This window comes from Pocillopora damicornis, chromosome 10 (assembly GCF_964200805.1).
Source record: "Pocillopora damicornis chromosome 10, jaPocDami1.2, whole genome shotgun sequence".
Taxonomy (NCBI): Eukaryota; Metazoa; Cnidaria; class Anthozoa; order Scleractinia; family Pocilloporidae; genus Pocillopora; species Pocillopora damicornis.
This window is the reverse complement of record NC_142679.1, coordinates 14668911-14690719: the sequence shown is the minus strand read 5'-3', so window position 1 is coordinate 14690719 and position 21809 is coordinate 14668911. Positions and strand designations below refer to the sequence as shown.

Here is a 21809-nt window from a genome sequence, read left to right as displayed (position 1 = left end):
ACTCCAAGAACACGAAGTGCAGTTATTCAGAAGAGTAGTTTTCTGAGAAAACGCCAAAATAAACTACATATATTCAACCTCATTTAATTTTTATACTATCACCGAAAAGTGCGAATAATTAAGTTGAGAAAGGATTAGAGAACTGTTTTAGATTGTTTGGCCCTGTGATGTTAAGCCTTTAACCCTTTAACGCCCAAGATCTCATTGGTAACTCTCTTTACCGTCTGCCACTGACAATTCTTATAATGCTGGTTCGGAGAATTTGGTATTGAATCAATTAACAATTTCCCTAACTGATATATTCCTTTATTCTCATCACTTGTCTGCTTGATATTGTACTGATAATGTAAAGAGAAATTCTGACTTGGTCACTTATGGGAGTTTAAGGGTTAAAACGAGTCAAGAGACCGCGAAAGGTTTTACAATAAAAGCCCCTCTGCTTGCACAGGTATTTGCGGCTCCACCGTTTTAGCGAGCTCCCAATAAAATCGCCAGCCGCGCAGGCTAACACTTATCAAGTGGTAATTTCGCTTATTTTAAACTAGTGATGTGTGTTTTCCCATCAGGTCAGGACAGAATCTCTTCAAGAGACCATGGTCTTGTGATTTACCTCTTAAATTTTGCTTAGTTTGGAGGTTTGTGACGATAACGACAGAAAATAAATGTTACCAATAATTCAAACCAATCAAAGACTTGGCCTTGTGATAGATTATCCCAATCTTTTGGTGGACCCGAGAGGCCTTGTGAAAATTATAACAATGCACGGAGGCTACCATTTTACTGCGGTTTTACTTGCTTTACACTAATCTGTCTAATCTGTTGAGTTACATCAATTAATGGACTTCTCCCCCAAAGCGGAAGTTTTCCCTTTAAATCAACCTTTAACTGGACACGCCACCCCTCTCTCCGCCAAATAAGAAACGTCCCGTGATTATTTGATTTTAGCGCCCAGGGGCTTAATTACTTTTGATACCTACAGGGAGGGCGCTTATTCAAAACAGGGCGCATGATAGGGACAGGGTACTTGTTTCTTTTTTGAGAAACAGCAGAACGTGAATCAAAGCTTTTATTTTCATTTGACTGAGGATCAAAGCAGACCTGTTGTCTTTCCTTGCCAGATCGGCTAGCAATCCTCGCAAAATTTTGAGACAGGATCTTTCGTTTGAAGGAACAATGCGCTTCCGGCGGCAGAGCAGTTGACAGACTAAGACGAAGACTTTTTTGTTATCGTGAGGCTTTCAGTGAGCAGCTTAAGAAAGATGGACCACGGTTGATCTCAATGTTCATGTGCTTGAACAGTGCTATTACTAGAACAGAATAAGGGCGCTCATTGGTATAGGGTAGCTTATTAGAATAAGGGCGCTTACTCAGTGGGGGCACTTATTGACAAAAACAAATCCGAGGGGGGGGGGGGCACTAATTTGAAGGAAGGCGCTTGAGTCATTGCGGCACTGGTAAAACTCATCAAAGAGTTCGTGGGGTATTCGATCATCTCTTGCTCTCGCCAATCAAGGGCATTGTGGAATGCACCAATCAGATCGCAACAGCGTCTCTTCCATAGTAGACACATAATCAGCTCCTACAATATTAATGGAAGCTTTGCAGTTGTTTTAAGACTTAAATGAACAAAATCTGGAGTCTTTCATTCATATCCAACTGCAACAAACTGAGTAGAGACTGGGGCTCAAAATGTGTCTGAGGGTCACGCATTACAAAGAATGAAAAAAAAAATTTTTTAATGAAATAGTTCTGTCAATTTCTCTGGCTGCAGCTGGAATTGTCTGTAAATAACATGGCTTAAAAGTGTAAAACTGTTATCTGTTCTTTAACTTACATTGTTTTCTTCGCAGAAATGAAATAAACACAATCCTTCATTTGAAATCAACATTTCCTAAATTGATGTGAACATTCTAATTCATTCGATTTTGTCAAAAAAAAACTGAACATGAAGAATTCAGTAACCTTGATGTTAGGTAAATACAAGTAAAATAGATCTCTCTTATATTTCATTAAAACTGTCTGTATATACACTTTACATATAATTTTTTTCCTTTGCTGCTGATTTTTGGGATCAATATCAGTATCTAAACAACTGCACACCTTCCCCTCTCATACCCCAACATTATTAGTTGACTATTGTTGGGTTAGGGGAGGGGTGGGTGCACGGTGGCTAAAGTACTGATATTGATCCAATTTTCACTAAAACACAAGCGCAGGCTAACATAGACACGTGCACCAGGATGCTGATCACCGTAATTCCTTTGTTTGACAAGATCCTTACAAAAGACACCAATGATCAAATCTGGGTTTTAACTTGTGCTATAGTTTAAAAAGGCCCCCCACTTGCTTATGATTAGATACTTGAACTTTTGACCTATACTCCTGTATCCTAAAGTCTGGTCAGAAACTCAAGACCACTTCAGTCTAATGAAAATGAAAATTTCGAAGGCCACTCCAATGTGAGGGTCACTGTGACTTGGGTCAGATAAATCATGCTAGCATAATTATATGTATAATGCTTTAGTCAGAGCATCATGCATAATACTGGCATAATGGCTAAACTTCTTGAAAATTTTCTTGATAATGTTGTGTTTCCATGGTGATGCTGAAAAGCATTATGTTCAAATTTTTTTAGCATAATTTAAGTGACCCTACCAATGGCAATAGGCCAAGCCATTATCATGGAATGACAAGTCAAATGTGTTTCAATGAACACTAAACAATAACACCTAGTGCCATACAAGAGGGTGGTCGATATGGAGGGGGTGGGTCACCAGCTCTGACACTTTCATTATCATCAAGAACTGCACTGTATGGTGGAGGGGCAACATTCCCCTCAAAGAATCCAGAGACAGTCTGCCGTGCACCCTGGATAACAACATGTCCTCTATGATTGCGATGATGGTGGTGCCTTCTCGTTCTGTATCTGCGATTTTGTGTTCTGATATGTATTCTTGTTGGAGCTCTGGTCACTATTGAGTTCCTTTGACGTTTTGAGAGTGTTGTATGCCGTACAATGCTGAAGACAACAAGTACCACAAGAAACATGCATGTACATACAGTTGCAACAACAACAAAAGTATATGGAAGATGTTCACTTCGTGGTTCTGATTTACTCTCTGAAGGTTTCATTGTCACATTCATCTTCACAACTGGAACAGATTTTCCTAAGAGGCCATGTTGTGAAAAAAAAAATTAAAACACATGTAAGATAAATAAACAACACATATATGTCAGCTAAATGTAGAGCATAAATTTCTAATTTTCTGGAACAAGGAAAGTACTTTACTTAAGTTTCATCTAGCCATGGAAAGAGATTGACGAGCAAATGTAATGAATAATAATTGAATCATTTTTAAATGTTAAGGCCGATGATCAATAAGAAAATGTTTAATTCAATGGTAATTCTAATGATTTAAAAGCAGACCAGACTTTGCAACAACTCTTCTTCAAAGTAAATATTCCCATTAAGTATAATCTAATTATTTTCTAAACTTTCACACTACCTTGAAAACATCTAACCCATAAAACATCTGTAGATTCAAAATTGGAAAAAAACTTAAAATTTCCACAATAGCTAAACATAACTAATTAAATTAAAACAATCTTGTAAACAGACCTGTTTTAGGAGTTTTAACAGCTTGGGGAGTACTAACTGGCTTTTGAGAATGATCTGAAGCAAAATAGAAATGAAAAACTTTTTTGCATATCAGTAATTCTTATTTTCAACTGTTTGTGGTTCGCATCCCTTTACATCTTCCTTGTTGGTGTATCCCTTCCAGTGTCTACCTACTCTTGCAAACTGGTGGGCATCCTTACAATAAACAACAACTTTAACTTGACCATAAAATTTTGTGAGGCAACACTTTAAGGTCATGGAGATGCAATTATCTGATAGTTGGTATGATGGACTCCCAGGGTTAAAACATCCAGGTCATGGACTGAAACCTTGACTCTTGCATGCCCTTATGCATGCCCAGGTGTGTAGATGGGTACCAAAGACCTGTCAGAGAAGCCTGACAAAATGCTGGGGATGGGGATGGGGCTGGGGCTGGGGATGGGGCTCGGGCTGGGGCTGGGGCTGGGGCTGGGGCTGGGGCTGGGGCTGGGGCTGGGGCTGGGGCTGGGGCTGGGGCTGGGGCTGGGGCTGGGGCTGGGGCTGGGGCTGGGGCTGGGGCTGGGGCTGGGGCTGGGGCTGGGGCTGGGGCTGGGGCTGGGGCTGGGGCTGGGGCTGGGGCTGGGGCTGGGGCTGGGGCTGGGGCTGGGGCTGGGGCTGGGGCTGGGGCTGGGGAGGGGGGTAGCCTACCATGAACAGGCATCTCATTTAGTGGAAAAGAAATACTCTATGAGGCTTCATGTAACAGAGACCAGGATAAGCCCCAGTGAATTGTAGGCCATTTGGCCCAAATGAAAGTTTTACTTATTAAACCCTAATAAGGCTGTGACCCTGTACTTGCTACGGCAGAGGTTTAAGCTGGACAAGACTCATTCAAGCGTCTCCACCTCTATAGAACCCTCAGTGCTTGAAGTGCTTTTGCACATTTCAAATTTTCCAAACACAGGAAATGCAAATAAGATGAACAGAAAAACGAAAAGATTATCTGCTTCCAAAAACAAGTTTGGATGAACTACATGTACCTGTAGAACACTTAAATAATTTCTAAAGAAAAAATGATAGCTCCATAACCAGTAACAAGAAATTAAGAAAAGAAAGGTTTAGAAAAAAAAGATTACCATGTGTCTCTGATAACATGCAAACCTGCTGGAAATATTTGATTTAAAAAGGATAGTTTTGTACACAATTTTGTGCCCACCTTTTTTCTTGAGGACCTCCAATATCCGGGAATAATTGACAAAGAAGCATTTCCTGTGTTTTTCAAGTATGTCCATGGATAAAACAAATTTAGGATGTTTTGTAACGTGACAACCAGCCAGTTCACTAATGCACATCCGCAGATTTTTCACCTCTCGGCAAATTGATGAAGAGTTCCGATTAAATTTTTGGTAGCATCTATTGACAAGATCCTCACTACATACTTTTCTATGAACTGCAAAGAGAAGGAGAGTCATTAGAAGCATACTATTCCAGGAAACAGTTTAAATTGATACCTCTTTGTACAAGTGTTATAAGTTGAAGGGGTCTACATCTATGTACAGTAATGATTCAATTTAGCACCCTCTTTCCAATAAGCACCTCCCTCAAATAATATTTGTTGGTAAACGCCCCCATTGAGTAAGCACCTTCATTCCAATAAGCACCCCTACACTAATTATTGCCCCTATTTTGTTTCTGCAATAGCACTGTTAGAGTATATGTAAGCGTGGGTCCCTCTTACTTTAATTACTTGCTTACAAGGTAAAAAAAAGGGGTCTGTTACTGTTACTATTTCATATAACACTTGATCAAAAGGTGCACCAATGCAGTTAAAAAAGGCATACCTTTACTTGGTGGTAAACAGTCAGGAAAAGAATTTACTTTGTTCATAAGTGATTCATACTGGACTCTTATCCTGGCATGGCTTGGCCAAATGTTATTAGCACAAGCTTTGAGACAAGACCGTAATTCCAAAATTTCCTGGCATATCTTCAAGTTGTTCTCATTGAACTGATTCTGACAAACTGTCAACCAATGTTCAGTGCAGTTGCTACTAGCATAAGATTCTGCCAAAAAATTAACAAGAATATCAGTAACTTGAAAGGATTAATGATTAAAAATTATTTGTGTTGAATGATAAACATCCCTACCCCATAACACAACAGTTTTAAAAGTACAGATTATGTCTTCCAATACCTTATGAAGTGAAAATTTTTGCAACATATCTGTATTCAAACTTGTATTTAGTGATTCAACATTTAACTTGGAAAAGAACCTTTGGTTTGTTAGAATTTTTAAAAGAATTTACAACTTCTTTGGTGACAAAATCACTTTGATTGTTCATGTATTTAGAGTAATTTCTTCATCCACTTTCCAGTGATTAATAATAGTAATTGAACTGAGTGGGGTGCAAGTTGGTCTGAAACATATAAGTCATTTCAAAATTCAATGAGCACACAGCTTAAGTTTAATTTGAAATCATACATATGATTTCTGACTAAAATTGCACGACACAAAGTCCAGTACCACTTTGTTACATCCACTTTTAAATCACAAAATTCAGTTGCTCAAATACAGGATTTTCTGGTCTGTACAAATATTTTAATGATCCAGTACTGAGCTGGTTTGTAAAAAGTTGCAAAATTTGATTTTCATTTCTCACTTTCATGGACAGTAAAGTACTGTGTCTACTGACTGATGAAAAATTATTAGAAATGGACTGATTTATATTTCACACATACTATTTACATAGTTTCTTGTAATCGGGTTACAACTACTAGGCTTATCCCTTTGAGGATACATTAACAGAATAATTTCAAAATTAATTAATCCGCATTCTCGAAACATTGTATTTGTGAATACTGTAGGATGCGATCAGCATTTCATGCAAAATATTTGCATAGTTTTGTGAAAATACATGCCTCCATCATGTAAATGTTATATCAAAAGGAAACCAAAAAATATTGCAATGAGCAGAGGGAGAGATCAGAACTACAATTGTTTGAAGAAGTGAAGTTTGAACTGCAATTAGCCAGGAACTGAAGGACTGATAGATACAAAATTGTAAGTATTGTCGTTTTTCCCTCATGCTAACAAATGTACGCTATTGTAACTTTTTTCTTATAATTTTTGTAATTTCAGTTGATTAAATACATATATATGTGTGTGTGCCACCAGATCAGATATAGTGCAAATAAATTGTCATTTCTTAGATTCTCATGGTTTATCTTCAATTCTGTGTCTCACGCATAGGCACAGAACATGGATGAAAATTAACATTAAAAAATAACATTTCAACCGCTTGATGGTCATTTTCACTAACATTTTTACTGACTAAGACTCAATAGAGTTTTAGCATTTTTACAATTGATTACATAAGCACATGATAAAAATTTTATCCTTCAACTAGAAAATGACAGTTGAGCAGTCTAAACGTCCTTGCTTTTTAACCCTTTAACGCTATTGTAACTTTTTTCTCATAATTTTTGTAATTTCAGTTTACTAAATACATATATGTGTGTGTGTGCCTGTGTGTGCGCCACCAGATCAGATATAGTGGGAATAAATTCTCATTTCCTTGATTCTTTTGGTTGATCTTCAATACTACCTGTGTCTCGTGCATAGGCACAGAACAAGGATGAAAATTAGCATTAAAAAACAACATTTCAACTGCTCGGTGGTCATTTTCACTAACATTTTTACTGACTAAAACTCAATAGAGTTTTAGCATTTTTACAATTGATTACATAAGCGCATGATAAAAATTTTATCCTTCAACTAGAAAATGACAGTTGAGCAGTCAAAACATCCTTGCTTTTTAACCCTTTAACTTTCAAAAGTGATTCACATGTAACTTCTCCCTATATTATCCATGCATTCTCCACCAAACAGGTAACAAGACCACCCAACCTTATCAAGTTGAAGGTATTATCTTGATCTAAAATTCTTGAGACTTATTTGTGTAGCAGCTAGGAGGGAAAATCAACAATCTGACCTTAGGAGTTTAAGGATTAATAAGCATTGAAATCTGGCCTAGTCTCAAAGTCATATGGTGGACAATGTACACTCAATACAAGAATAACATGCCACTCTAGTTACCTTGAATGTAGGGAGAATTAAAGGTTGAGGCAACAATTTTCTGAATAGCTACCTCTCCTTTACTTTTTGGGTGAAACTTAACTTTGGTTGCTCTTTAAATTAAATAATTGAAATATAACAATTTTCACACCACCAAGGATAGCGGCTGTTGTCAAATATTCCCCTCAACTATCTCTTGAGCAATATTCTGCAATATTCACTTCACCAAAGGAAAATAATTCTTCATAGCTTTGAAATTACCCAAAGCTGTTTAGAAGCTGGGCAATAAATGAGTAGGTGCCACAAGAGGGTCATGTACCCCCTATGAACAACAGGAAATTGCCCAAAGGCTTAAAATTAACTTGTGGGCAGGAAATTTATCGTCAAAATTTACACTATAAGGGATATTGCACGAAAGCGCAAAATCACGGTAAGTATGGTTCTCACTTATTTCGCTGCATGATACAAAACCGAATATCGAGAATCTGACCTCATTTAGCTGTTTTCAAGTGTCAATTTTCTACGAACGTATCTCATTTAACGATGAAGGAGAGTATTAATTTGATGTAAATTGCTGCTCATGATAACAAAACCAGAAGCTTGGCGAAATACTTGAAATAGGAGATGACCCCAGGCAATATTGCCGAGCGAAAGGCAAATTACCACGACACGAACAAGTTTTACCACAAGTAAATGTTATCTTTGAATTAATCAAGGCAGAGCATATTTGCCTGAAATAATCCTTTTAATCAAGGAAGCCTAAGAGGAGGATTTTGAGTTCACCGTACCTTTTTGGCACTAGTAGTTTAGAGAAACTTGACCCGACAAAGCACTTGATAAAAATAAACGAGAAAAGAACAAGTATTGTCAACACAACATTGTGACATTTTTTTTCTTTTTTTGCCTTAACTGGATTATACTAAGATTTACAAATGCGCGATATCAAAATCGAAGCTGAAATCAAAGTTCACCAATGAAAAAAATTCGGAAACCAAAATATTAGAATACGATTCGAACCCTATCGCAAAAGATTGACACAAAATAGTGGAAGACGGATGATTTGATGTTAACAACAAGGCCTCGTAAAAACCAAACACAGTAATCAATGCGCGTTGTTTCGACTAGTATAATTGGGAACATTACAAGATTCTTCGGTTGCGTCAAAGTGGAGCGTCAGGCGAGCCCTCTCTGAGCAAAAGCTTGAATTTCCCACTACTGAAATTTGCATGCACGCAACCACTGTCAATACCTTTCTGGAACAGACCCAAAGGTGAGTGAAATGCAAGACTCGTTGACTTAATAACGATCTGCATGTTTGCCTAGACAAACTCACCTCTCAAGTAAACAATTCACATTTCCATCAGAAGCACAAAGCACTGAAATAGTAAAGAGCTTCATGCTTCACTCAAGTCAATGTAAAATCGACGATTAGCCGCGACGAAGATCAGTTCCTATTTTAGTTCACGTTGCTGACTGATCAGCGAAGCAGAACCATAGAAGCTTTTAATCTTTAAAGAAGCTAAAAACAAAATCTAACTTCTAAGGTCATCTTCAAAGTTTAATGTTTTACTGAGAGCCATTTCCGTTGCCTTAACTTACCTTGTGGAGACATAACAAGCAGGAAAATCAATAAGACGAAGCCATATCCCCCCAAGTTGTCCATGTTTCGTGTTGCATATCTGCAAACAACAAACCCCACTGTCGGTTTTTGTCAATGTGTCCTATTATGGAAATTGACTCAAAGGAAAGCACAGTGATTGGCTGGCGAGGAAGAACAGATGTCACTTTCTTTACAACGTTTGGCGGCTAAATGATTACAGGTCATTCGTGAGCGAAATAAGAGAAAATTGGCGCTATTGTAATAGAACCAATCGTAAATAAGGCTATTTTTTTTCGTCGGGAACAACAAAGGATTTCGTTAAATTAGAGTTAAGATGTCGAGAAAGAATGCTTTTTATCCATCGCGTCCAGGGAAATGAATGACTTCTTACAATGCCGACTCATTAGCATGCAAAGCACAACTTTGCCAAATACTCAAACAAAGGTGGTTTTGAGGCTTTTGTAAGAAATTTCTAGTACCGGTAGCGAAGCGATGCTTTCACAAAATGGTGCGGAATCTGTTTTCCTTTACTTGATATCCGAGAAAGCACTCGCTCTCTGTTTTTCTTTCTTTCCAAACTTCCATTTAGAACAACTTTTGAAATGAGACCTTCTAGGTGCTTCGTAATTGATTTAAAAAGCTTTTTTTTTCCAGTCATTTAATGACTTCAGAAGAACAGATGATAATTCTATAATAGCACTGGCTGACTTCCTCGAATTTAATCGTATTGTATTTCTTTCCTTGAGTTGCCACCCACAAACTATCTGTATTCTGTTTTCCGACTGGAAAGAAAATAAATTAAACTTACTTGTAAAGATGTGGCCCGACATGGCAAGGCTATTTTTAATATGGCAACCCAAATTTAGGGGTAGACGTGAAAATATTTGTTATTTTATCCTGTTTGTTTTAGGAGTGTCTGGGAATGGTTTTGAATCATGGGCCTAAAAGGTGTTGTTATGCCTGTTAAAAGGTAGGCTATTGAATTTATTCAGCTTTCTGGTATACAAGTGTCATATTTTCATGTTTCGTTTCTTTTTCCAATTAATAGCATCCAGAGTTCCTTGCGCCGTTTGCGGGAAGTTCAAATTTCTAAACAACCAATCAGATCATCGGACTTTCGGTTGCAATCTGCAACGTATTGATGGAAGAGTAGATCGAACACAAAATAACGTGTTATTTACCGATCGCCTCTGTTATTTTTTGCTTCAGCTTTATTATTGGTTTTTGCTAGTGACAGTCTGATTTCTACAGTTTGTTTTGGTGAGTATTTTAAGATAATGCGCTATAATTCAGCTTAACGGTTTCCATAATCTTCGAAGATGTCTACGTACTTAAAGATACCATTAATTCTTTTTAAACTAAAAGGTAATGTTGAAAAAGTAAGCGTACTGTTTTAGAATCTGTGAAATTCACAAACCTCGTGCGCCGCAGAAGCTTTTCTCTAAGGTCACCTATGCATTCGAAAACTTCGTACTTCAAACAGATCGATGGTTTAGTGGAATTGATTCGGCGAAACTTCTGTTATATGCATATTTTTTTATAATTTTCAATTGAATATTGTAGCGTACTGATATGGCAAGCTTAGCATTTTTAGCATCAGTTATTCTTATAAAATACCTTACCCTGTGACGAAAACAACCAATGCAAATTTTGACTTTTTACCGGTTAAGAACGACCAGAGAAAGAGAATGAATTGACCAGCCTTAACATATATTTTCAAAAGCTTAAAAGGCAAGGTTAAAAACCAATGCAATTGAATTGATTTACCATGAACCTTTAATACTTCTGCAGATATTAAATATTTTTTTATAACCGCTGGTTCCAGTTCAAGAAGGACTAAAAATGGATCCTACAGAAGTCCAAGTGGTAAGTCAACAACTGTATTGGCTTGTAATCATTTATATAACAGTGCGTGAAGAGGCACTGTAAGTCAGGGTAAAATATCTGGCCTAAGAACACAGCAAAATGAAGTAAGGGAGTTCCAAACCCAGACCCTCTGATTGTCAGATGATAAGATCCCACTGCTATGCAAGTCAATCTCATAGTGACAAGCATAATTTACCAATACTGATGTACAGAGTAGTTGTTGATAACTAACAATTCAAAAACTTCATTGTGTATACTACTGACAGTACTGTATTTAAAGTTTGATGACTGACAGCACTGTATTTAAAGTTTGATGATAGTAAGGAGAGAAGCTGATGGGGGGAGGGAAGGGTGACCTCGTTTCATGGACAAGATGCAAAATTTATGTGTCACATGTACTTTAGATAGTATTCAATACTTCATATAAACTTCAAATTTCACCTTACCTTGTAGGATGAATAGTAAAATTTACACATTATTAATTTTGGGTTCAACTACTGATCACGCGAAAAAAAACCTTTGACACCCTCAGTAATCTTTTTTTTTCCTTCTAGCGTTCTCCATTATCAACTCAAGATCAAAATATAATGGCTAACAAACAAATTGGCAAACCTCAATTTGTCAGCAAACTGAGGCCTCCATCAGCTGTTAAGAGGCCTCGTGAACAAGCTTTCACTAAAGGAGTACCACCAAACTGTGAAGTATGTATTGATGATAATGATGCTGTGCAACATGAAAATTCTTTAGGTTTTAACTTTTGGGGATTGTTTATGATCTGGGGAAATAAATTACTGTTAGAAAAATCTTGCAATAGAAAATTAAGTGAAAAATGTTCCTTTTTCTGTCCATTTCACGACTCCAGTGAGGTAGGCTGTGGGTGGGGTTAAGCTTTTCGTCATTGTGTCATTTTTTTGTGTAATAAGGCATGAGATTTGCCTCAAACTCACCAAGTACAGTAGAATCCTGCTAACTCAAACTCCTAAGAGATACAAAAAATTGTTCAAGTTAGCAGTGTTTTGAGACAGCTGATAGTGCATGACTAAAAATGAGATCGAGGGAAATCAGATCTTCATTGAGTAACTAGGCGTTTCAGTTAACCAAATTTAAGTTAGCAGGGTTCTACTGTAATAAAAGTTGATACTTTATAAAATTAGGTTCCAAGCATGATTTTAACTTGTCTTGAACTGCAAAGAGTTCTTCTCAAAGAATGCAAAAAATGATAAAAACTTTTGTAAATTCACTTGCCACAAGTTAATGGGTTTACTTTCAATTCTGAATTTTTACTGAAGACAGGTTGTAGTTTCTTTTTTTTAACTATGATGGGTATCTGCTGGAAAGATAATTCATTGTGATCTTTTTTTATATAAATTATCTGTTTACAATTAGAGTGATTGGTAGTGTAAATCAATTGTTTTTTCATTTCCCAGATATAGTTGCTAAACTGAGTTCCATGAGGCAATGATTCTTGACAGAAAAAAAATTTAGTGGCATCAACACACAATTTTGTTTTTAACTCCTTTGTAAAATTTATGATTTGATCACAGCCTGCATCCAAAATGAAGAAATCGTCATCACAAACCTCTTTAAAGTCTGCACCACAGGACAAAACAGTAACAACAAAATCTACAGTTTCGTCAACTTTAAGGAGGCAAACCTCAGCCAGCACTGGAAGACGAGGTACTTCCACTCAGGCACGACCAGCCGCTGGGAATCTTTCTGCTGTTACCAAAAGACAAACGATAGCAACAGTAGCTGCAAATGTAAATAAAAATGCCAGTTCAAAGGGTTCTACCACAGATTCATTGATGGGAGCAAAAGGTTAGTAAAGAAAAGAAAGATCTTGAAGATGTGCATTCAGATTACAGATGATCACTAGTGATTTGAAAATGGATGTTATAAATTCATAAATCATGCTATTTTTTTCTCCAAAGCACATCTTTTCCCCAACTGATTAGAGAGCTAAACTAAACAAAAAACTTAATCAGATTTCAAGGAATGTTTGTGCAGCAAGTTTGCAACTTTTGTCCCCAAAATGTTTACTTTTTTTCCAAAAAAATGTATGAGTAGCATCAATTTTCTACAATTTTAGTAAGAATAATGGCAATGATGAGATCCTTCAGGCTGAATACCAACATTTTTGGGCTGTTAAATCTTAAGTTACAGTTTTAAAATGAATGCATTCATTAAAAGTGGTCATTGAACTTCTTGTCTGAGAAATTTTGATCTGAAATCAAATCAAATTGCACTACATGCTTGTTTGATTTTTAAATCGCACAATATAATTCCAGAGCAAATTGCACGCCAGTTGGTTCAATTACCATCATAAATCACACTTTAGAGAGCCAATCAGATTGCAAGGATTACCAGCCATTTCAAATACTTCATATGCAATAAGAGAATTCTGATGTAAATGCCCAAATCACTTTTTTACTTTTTTCTCACTTCCTTTTTATTTTCAGGAAAGAAAAGGCCTGCATGGGACTATAAAGGAAGACTGGAGGATATGGAAGGGTTGATGGCAAAATCCAAGTCCTTCATGGAAAACATGACAAAGACAATTGGAGATAATCAGGACAGGATAGGTTTTCTGGAATCTTTAAACAAACAACTGGAGGGTACTGTGCAAGTTAAACATCAACAAACTGAAGAGGTTAGATCATTTGTATCTTTCCCTCCCTCTGGCTTTCCTTATTTTTTTCTTTGCTTACTTCCTTTCATTAGGCCATGACTCTCTTACTTATTGGCTTTGCCACTCGATTCTTGTTTGCTTGTATGCTTTGTTATCTTCCATCCTTTTGTCATTATTCTTGTCTCCTTCCCTGCCTTTTCTTTCTTGCTTGCCAATGCCTGATTTCTGGCTTCCTTATTTCCCATCAGTCTCCTGAGATGCCATCTTGTAAAACCTTTCCTACACACTTGCATTTTACTTTTCTCTCTGGCTTTAAATACATTTCTCTTTACTCACTTATTTTAATACTAACAATAACTGGGCTGCCCGAGAGGGGAGGGGGGTTGAATATCCAGACTGGGAAATTATCAGAGCAGGGTTTTATCAAAGAAGTGTGATTGAAAACTTAAAAAGAGCCCAAAAAAAATTTTTTTTTTCCATTTTTGAGTTGTTAGCTAGAATTATTGAGTACCACATACAGTACGCATTTCTTAGGTTGAAAACGGAAACAAATACAGGCATTCCTTTATACAGGTATTGCTTTTTTCTGTAACTCTATCTAGCTCAAACGAATAACTTATACTCCACAGTTTTTGTCTTAAGGAAGGAGGGCCCAATAGAAATGCGCTGGATTTTATTAAAAGCTTCAAGTTTTGGACAGAGGCTCCATGTAAGGAGAGAAAGAGTCGTTTAAAGCGAGTGCGGTACTCAAATTTTGAATTAATCCCATGAATTTTCAGGCCTCAGCCAAAATACAGGATCTTCAGATAAAACTAACAAGCGCTGAGGAGGAGGTAAGGTCTCTTCAGTTGAAGCACGAGTTTGAGATAGAAGTGGAGAAAAATGCTAGGAAATGCCTACAGCGGGAGAAAGACGGTTTAGAAAACGATCTTCACATTTCCAAGCAAGAGATCATAGCCTTAAAGTCGACTGTAGCTAAAATGACAGCAGATTCACTCGGAATAAGCACGGAACTACAGGCTACCAAGGTAAGTTTGGTCTAATTCCTGTTTACAGGAGGTGCCGTTCTAGAATTTTTGCCCCTCCCAACTCTTCCTCTTCTTAAATCCTCCCTAATCGCAGCGACCACTAAGACCAAAGATCAATATCACCAAGGGCCAATGAGAGCTCAGCATACTGCCCGAAGCGCGGGAAAACGTAATTGACGAAGTCGTGATTGGCTGAGGTGTTGATAATGTTACTAGTTAAGAAAGTGGTGCGAGTTTCTGACCAATCACAGAGCGAAGTTAAGCAAAACGAAAGCAATCCCAGATAACCTTAGACACTCAATTGAAAATTCCTCTTCTATACCTGATTGGAACCTTTCTTTAAAATTAGTAGAGAAAACAAAAGCTTAAAAGGCCTAAATATCATTTAAGATGACATCAGTGCGAAAAGAAAGGAAAGGAACTTTGTGATATAATATAATATAAATAGCCTAACTTCTTTTTTAATCTAAAAAATTAATTATGGCTAGTCAGAAGACTGGGTTTTCGCGCGGTTTCCGTGTTTTCTTATTTTGGTCATTTACCAAAACTAAGTACAAAGATAAAACAAAGTAAGATAAGAATTTGCAGTTTATCACAAGCTGAGGTATCAAAAGACGAGGGAGTGAAACGGCATTATAAACTTGAAAACTTAAGAGTAAACTCTCTTTAATTAACTCGATAATTTCCTGTGGGGAAGCGTCGACGTGAATCTCCTCCGTCAAGAAGTTTTTTTACCTTCACATTTCGTTGTCTACCGAATAAGAATTTTCGTGTGTAAATGCAGCAGCAAATCAGATCCGCCTTACACGCTAGCAAAGATTTTTCTTTGACGTGGTTCAATTTTTTTTCTTCCTTCTTCTAAGCTGGAACAGTTGAAATATCTCTGTTGACGTTTTTTTCTTAAGGTTAATCTCGAAAAAACGATCGCCGAGAGCCAACAGAAAAGCGACATCATCGCAAAACTCGAAGACACCATAAGAGGACTTCAAGACAACATGGCGGCTCTAGAATCTAAACTGCGCTCTGAGGAAACCATAAGGCGCGAACTTCACAACACTATCCAAGAGCTGAAGGGTAACATACGGGTATTCTGTCGGGTACGGCCCATGCTGGCATCAGAAGAGAGTCAGCGATCGTGTGCGTTTTCTTTTGGGCAAGACGAGAGAGAACTGGTGGTGGAATCCACGTCACTGAATGAGGTAAGGTTTGTGATCTCAACCTTACTGTGAATCCTCTGTGACTACTCTACTTGGCAACCAACTATCTGACTATGACATTCAGTTTTCCATCGATTTGCGTCTGGTCGGTTCATTTTGTTTTAAGGGAAAGACACGTTACTTTCGCGGTACCTCCCTCTCCACTCAGTTACAAATGAGTACTGGCGAACTGTCAGTTAAGTCTGACGAATTTTTGGGGGGGAGGGGGGAGTTAATCTGCATTGGTCTGGCAACCCATCCATGGGGAGGAGTCGCAATACACTTAGTCGCTCCAAGCCACAAAGACCGGAAAAAACCCGGACCACTAAGCTCGAGTGTACATTTGACTGCAAAATGCAAGGAGAATTACCTCCAACAGACAAGTAGGTCTGTTAGATCAAGATGTTAGATCAAGATGTTAGATCAAGATAACAACTTCCACCTGATGAGTTTGAGTATTCTCATTACCTGTTTGTTAGATAATATGCGGATAGTGTTGGGAGAAGTTACAAGTTAATCACTTAAAGTTAAAGGGTAATGGAACACTCTTACTCACATAGTGCTTCAGAAACCGGCAACATACAGCCACTGGTGAAGGCTTTTTTATGTGTCACACAATGAAAAAATATATTCAAGTTCCCTATGGTTCAGCATTCCATAACTTTGTTAAATGATTTTAAAAAAACCTACCAGTATTCTCTTTGACCCACTCGTTTTAAAAAGAGAAATTATTTCTTTTTTTGTCTTTGTAATGGTGCCTGTTGATTTCCTTCGTAGACTATTTGCGGGAATAAGAAAGCCGCACCCAAACATGAATTCATGTTCGACAAAGTGTTTACGCCTTCTTCAAGCCAAGGAGATGTCTTTGGTGAAATCTCGCAGTTGATTCAGTCAGCCCTGGACGGTTACAATGTGTGTATATTTGCTTATGGACAAACGGGCTCAGGAAAAACTTTCACCATGGAGGGAAACCACGGAGATCATGAGGCAAAGGGAATGATCCCACGGGCCTTGGAACAAGTGTTTCGGACATCCCAAGACCTCAGAGAAAAAGGTTGGCAGGTGAGAAATGGTTAGATGCTTTTGTCTTTGTGATCTATCACTTTAACTCCCTCAGTTTCTTCTTTTCTTGCACTTAAAAAGCTCCTACGTGTAACGAGGGTCTCCTTTGACAAAATGAAATGCAGAATATTCGTGCGGTTGTTTAACCCTTTAACCCCTAAGAGTGTGTTTACTAACAATCCTCTTCTATCAGTATCACTTCTAAAACAAACATTGAGGTCATGAGAATAAAGGAAATGATCACCAACTAAAGACGCTCTTGATTATTAAACAAATTCTCTTTCTCAGCACCATTGGAGATGTATAGAGAACAGTATGGGGAAAATTTATGCTGATGTTAGGGTGTAAAGGGTTAACGAATAGATTCCGTGTTGCCGTGTTTCTGTTCATTGATAAATCACTGGTGGAGTCAGTGTTGTGATCTGTTACTGAACAGACCCACGGTAACATGAAACCTATTTGGTTTACTATAAATAACACAAAAGCAAACTGATGTTGATAGTGCATCTGCCCTCCAATAGATCATGCGTGTTTATGTACGTATATAATTCAGCTTATCATACAAGGACTGGTAATAGGACTGAGTGGAGTCCAATTCGGTCTGTTATCATACGAGTGATAACAAAATCGGACGACCGCGCAAATCATGGCAAATCAAAAAATTTATAATTACCGAGAAAAGAAGAACAGCCAAGTTATGAAAGAAAGGGGAAATTTGCATTAAAAGACGGACAAAGGAGGCGTAAATTGTTTATTTGAACCCAAGGTTGTGATTGGTTGATTTAAACTACAACTTTGTAAAAACTTGACAAGTGTATTAGTGGGAAATAGGAGTTTTCTAAACCAATCACAATCGAGGAAATTGTAATTTATTTTTGTTAATTATGATAACATCAATCACTGGATGCGTAGCGTCCTATTTCAGTTCATAAACTTTCATGAAATAATAGCTCTTCTTGTCGTGGACAGAGACCTCCTTTATTTATGTTTTCTGGTTTTTATCTCCTGTTAGTACACGATTGAAGCCAGCTTCCTGGAAATTTACAACGAGACTATCAGGGATCTGCTGGGATCTGGTGATTCTAACACCAAGCATGAGATCAAAATAGTGAATCCCGGTAACACCGGAGGGGCTTGTGAGGTTACTGTCACAAACGTTAAGACTGTGACTGTCACGTCAGAAACACAGGTTAGTAACTTGCTTTAGTTGTCACAAAATGTTTCAAGTGAAATATTGGACCCTTGAAAATAAGAAAAATAAATAAATAAATGACGGTGACGAGAATGTTGCGAAACCAAATATTTAATGGGCAGAACAATGACTCTGCACGTGCGTTTTAAAACTTTCCAGTGGTGAATCCAGAGGGAGAGTTCGTGGGGGGCGTTCTTGACCCCCCTTAACCAACCAAAGGCTTTTTTTTTTACCACTCGTATGACTCCAAAGCTCTTACGTCTGAATAATTTTTTTGTGTGTGAATGTTACCACAATTAAAGCATAAGGGTTGGTAATTTCAGACCGGACTCCCTATCAAAAATTCCTTCATCCGCCCCTACTTGCAAGTACATTTCCTAGCCATCCTATGCAGAACATCAAATTGAAATCATGACAAATAGATCAGAATAGTTGTAACGTTTTTACTTTTCGCCCAGGTATACAGTCTTCTGGAAAAAGCGACTCAGAACAGAGCCGTAGCCGCCACTCAGTGTAATGAGCGATCATCCCGAAGTCATAGCGTCTTTCGACTGAAACTTGTCGGCGAAAATCAACTCACCGGTGAAAAATGCCAAGGTAAAGAACATCAAAATGAAGCATTGCCATCGGCTAATTACATGTAGATGGAAGAAGACCTCCTCGATCCTGGCTGGTTTTTCTATTTCCAACTTTTGTAATCTGTTCAACGTTGTCGCCTACTTTTAATAAAAAAAAATCATGTGACAATCGAAATGTTTTCAAAACATATTTCAACTTTTTCTCTTCAGGGACTCTGAACCTTATTGACTTGGCAGGATCTGAGCGGTTGAGTCAGTCTTGCTCGACTGGAGAACGTCTCCGTGAAACGAAGAACATCAACAAAAGTTTGAGCAACTTGGGAAATGTAATCATGGCTCTCGCCAATAAAGAGCAACATATTCCGTACAGGAACTCCAAACTGACCTTCCTACTACAAAACTCCCTGGGTGGAAACAGCAAAAGGTAGGTGTTGAGGAAGAGATCGAACCGGCGTGACGCCAGCGTGACGCCGGGGAATGTGGCGAGTGTAACGGTTAGTTTTTTTTTCAAAGAAAATTGCTCTTTGAGGAATTTAAGGAAACAGGTTAGGAACCAGGTGATCGTTCGGGGGAGTTGTAAGTCTATTGATTTCGAAGATTTACTTTTGTAACCGGTGACGAATAGTAGTAAACTCTGTTTACATTCTTACTTTATTTTGTGATCAGTTCTGCGACTCCAACTAATCATGGATTTTTTTTCCTCACCAGTTTGATGTTTGTAAACATTTCACCTAAGGAGGAATCACTGCAAGAGACTCTTTGCTCTCTTCGCTTTGCTACCAAGGTAAAAAAAAATTTTTCTAGACCATCATTTAAGTATTTTTTGTTTGCGGTTCTTGAGATACAAAGTTGAGTATGAATTTGAAAAAAAATTCAACCCATGCAACTTCCACATCCGGGCTCTACGATGCAGGGCGTGAAGAAAACCTCTGTCCGTTCGGGAAAAAAATCTGTCTCCCCGGAGATATACAAACCACATCATGAAAGAATTCTCATTTGCTCCACTCCAGTTTTCTGCTCGAAGCTGCGTGGTTATTTTCAATAGAGTTTCTTCATTGGTTCTGAATTGCATCGGTTCGCCTTATCGAGCCCTGTAATTGGTGAAGAAAACTCGAGCCACTCTCGCCCAGTCAGATACAAAATTAAAACCGAGCGTGTTTGAATTCGGTTTCTCGTTTTTTTCCACTCATCAGGCATTTAGTGCGTGTTTAACTTCGAGTTATCAGTGGTTCCTTGTGACTTAACCTTTGTTCCTATTGGTCATTGTAGGTGAACCAATGTAATATCGGAACTGCACAGAAGAAGGTTCTCAAGTAACTCACAGACCCTGGGGGAAGAAAACTATCCTCAAGTAATCCTATCATATTTTTTTTTTTTTTTTTTTAACTGTGCAATCATTTTAAATACTGCAGATAAGAGATTTGTAGGAATTTCTGACACAGTGTAAATATCGCGTTTTAGTTTTCAAGCAGATAAAGATTTCCTTTTTATAATTGTAAATTCATCAATGAAAGTCCTAGTTTAAACTTGATTGGGAGGCAGTGTTTCACAGTAACCTCCTCCTGTTACCATCGATGCTATTATTAAGTCTCTTGGACATCGGAATATGGCTTCATATGCAAGTAATTTTACCCTGATTTTGAATGCCATGAAGTAGTATGAGCAGCAACGCGAAGTTTGCCTCTGGAGAAGGATATAAGCTAAAGATGTATAAACTAAACAATATAAATGGTGTCAAAATGGTTGAAGTAGTTTTTGGTCTATCGAGTTCATCGCTTAAAGCTGTTAGGCGAAATCTTACGACTTCTCCTTGCCCTAGAGGACTGGTGTTATAATTTGCTTGCGTTTTTCTGGGAAGCGGAGGCAAACGCGAATCAATAGCGAAGAATGACCTACCCTTTGTGCAGACCTTGCTCTCGCTTCGCGTTTTCATCCGCTTGCCTTAATATCGTTCCCAGGGCTTTTCCCAATTTTCGAGGGAATAGCCCTTGGAACAAGGTTGCTGCTTTCATGGGAAAAACGCTAAAGAAAAGTGACGCCTATTCTCTTGGCTACGAATCCGAAGGGGAGGGGAGATTTTTTTTCATCCTTTTCGGTTACTTTGATCACTCATCTGCAATCTTACCCTCATCTGTAAATCCTAAGACTTTCAGACTCCTCTGCCATACCAAAACCTTTGGTCAGTAAAAACACTGCTTAGATAGAGGAGCTACTTTAGGTTTAGCATTTGGAGACATTATCAATTTGACCATTAAAATCGTCATAACTTTTCTACATTCTTAGCTACTTGTGTTCTTTCTTGGTTTCTGGTGAATAAACTAAGAAAGATTTGACAGATCTTAGATCGGTCGCCGCCATTTTGAAAATCACTTAGCAACCTGGCCGCTGGCTGCGCTTAAACCTTATGGATTCAAATCGGAGTGCGAGCTCAATGGAAAAAGACAGGTTGCTGACTAAAGTAACAATTGTTTGTTAACTGTATGTGTTCAGTTGCATTGTTTTTTATGGGCATATTTCTCCTCTAAGGTTAGGAGGCTAATGGTTTGTCTGTGTTTTCCATCTATCTGCCTGGTTTATTTTTCAATTCACCAGTCCTTCTAAAACAGTTTCTATGTTGTCTTCAGAAAAATCTTTACTGCGCCAATTAAATTATATTAACAGCTGAACATCATTTTTTTAATTTTGGAATGATAAATTTTCTCTTTTCAATTTCCCATTCTTCGTTTCCCGTTTTTGTTTTTTTATTCAATGTCTTATTCCCTATTCCCGTTTTTCAGGTTTTTGCTGTCTATTTCTGTTTTAATCTGCAGATCAAACCCTTAAATATTTATTCAATGTCAAAATAGAGATAAATGATTGTTCGTGACATGAATACAGAAATTGAAATAGCACAGGTTTTTCACCCTTTAGTTTATTCCCCCGACATAAGCTTACAAAATAATTATAAAAAGTGGTTCAGCGCAGTAACCTTTAAGAATAAGCATGA

The 21809-nt window shown here is 37.8% G+C and overlaps 2 protein-coding genes across 11 annotated transcripts; one reads left to right on the top strand and one right to left on the bottom strand.

The window, feature by feature from the left end:
• Positions 1-1719: 1719 nt before the first annotated feature.
• Positions 1720-9355, bottom strand: LOC113665455 (uncharacterized). Its single transcript, XM_027181147.2, has 5 exons — positions 9272-9355; positions 5440-5661; positions 4815-5048; positions 3620-3673; positions 1720-3167 (listed from the first exon to the last, which is right to left on the bottom strand). The coding sequence occupies exons 1-5, from the start codon at positions 9333-9335 to the stop codon at positions 2716-2718; spliced, it is 1026 nt and encodes a 341-aa protein (XP_027036948.2). The 5' UTR covers positions 9336-9355; the 3' UTR covers positions 1720-2715.
• LOC113665441 (carboxy-terminal kinesin 2) lies at positions 6436-21105 on the top strand. Of its 10 annotated transcripts, none has more exons than XM_089184411.1 (16): positions 6436-6658; positions 7487-7519; positions 10183-10242; positions 10482-10532; positions 11064-11138; positions 11693-11839; positions 12683-12956; positions 13598-13788; positions 14547-14795; positions 15701-15994; positions 16769-17053; positions 18066-18242; positions 18704-18842; positions 19034-19247; positions 19532-19607; positions 20093-21105. In XM_089184411.1, the coding sequence occupies exons 5-16, from the start codon at positions 11115-11117 to the stop codon at positions 20138-20140; spliced, it is 2118 nt and encodes a 705-aa protein (XP_089040537.1). In that variant the 5' UTR covers positions 6436-6658; positions 7487-7519; positions 10183-10242; positions 10482-10532; positions 11064-11114; the 3' UTR covers positions 20141-21105. The 10 variants fall into 10 exon arrangements, with proteins under 10 accessions (XP_089040537.1, XP_089040533.1, XP_089040540.1 ...); XM_089184407.1 differs by having other exon boundaries at positions 6437-6658; positions 10321-10532; XM_089184414.1 differs by lacking the exon at positions 7487-7519 and having other exon boundaries at positions 6441-6658.
• The last annotated feature ends 704 nt before the right edge of the window (positions 21106-21809 follow it).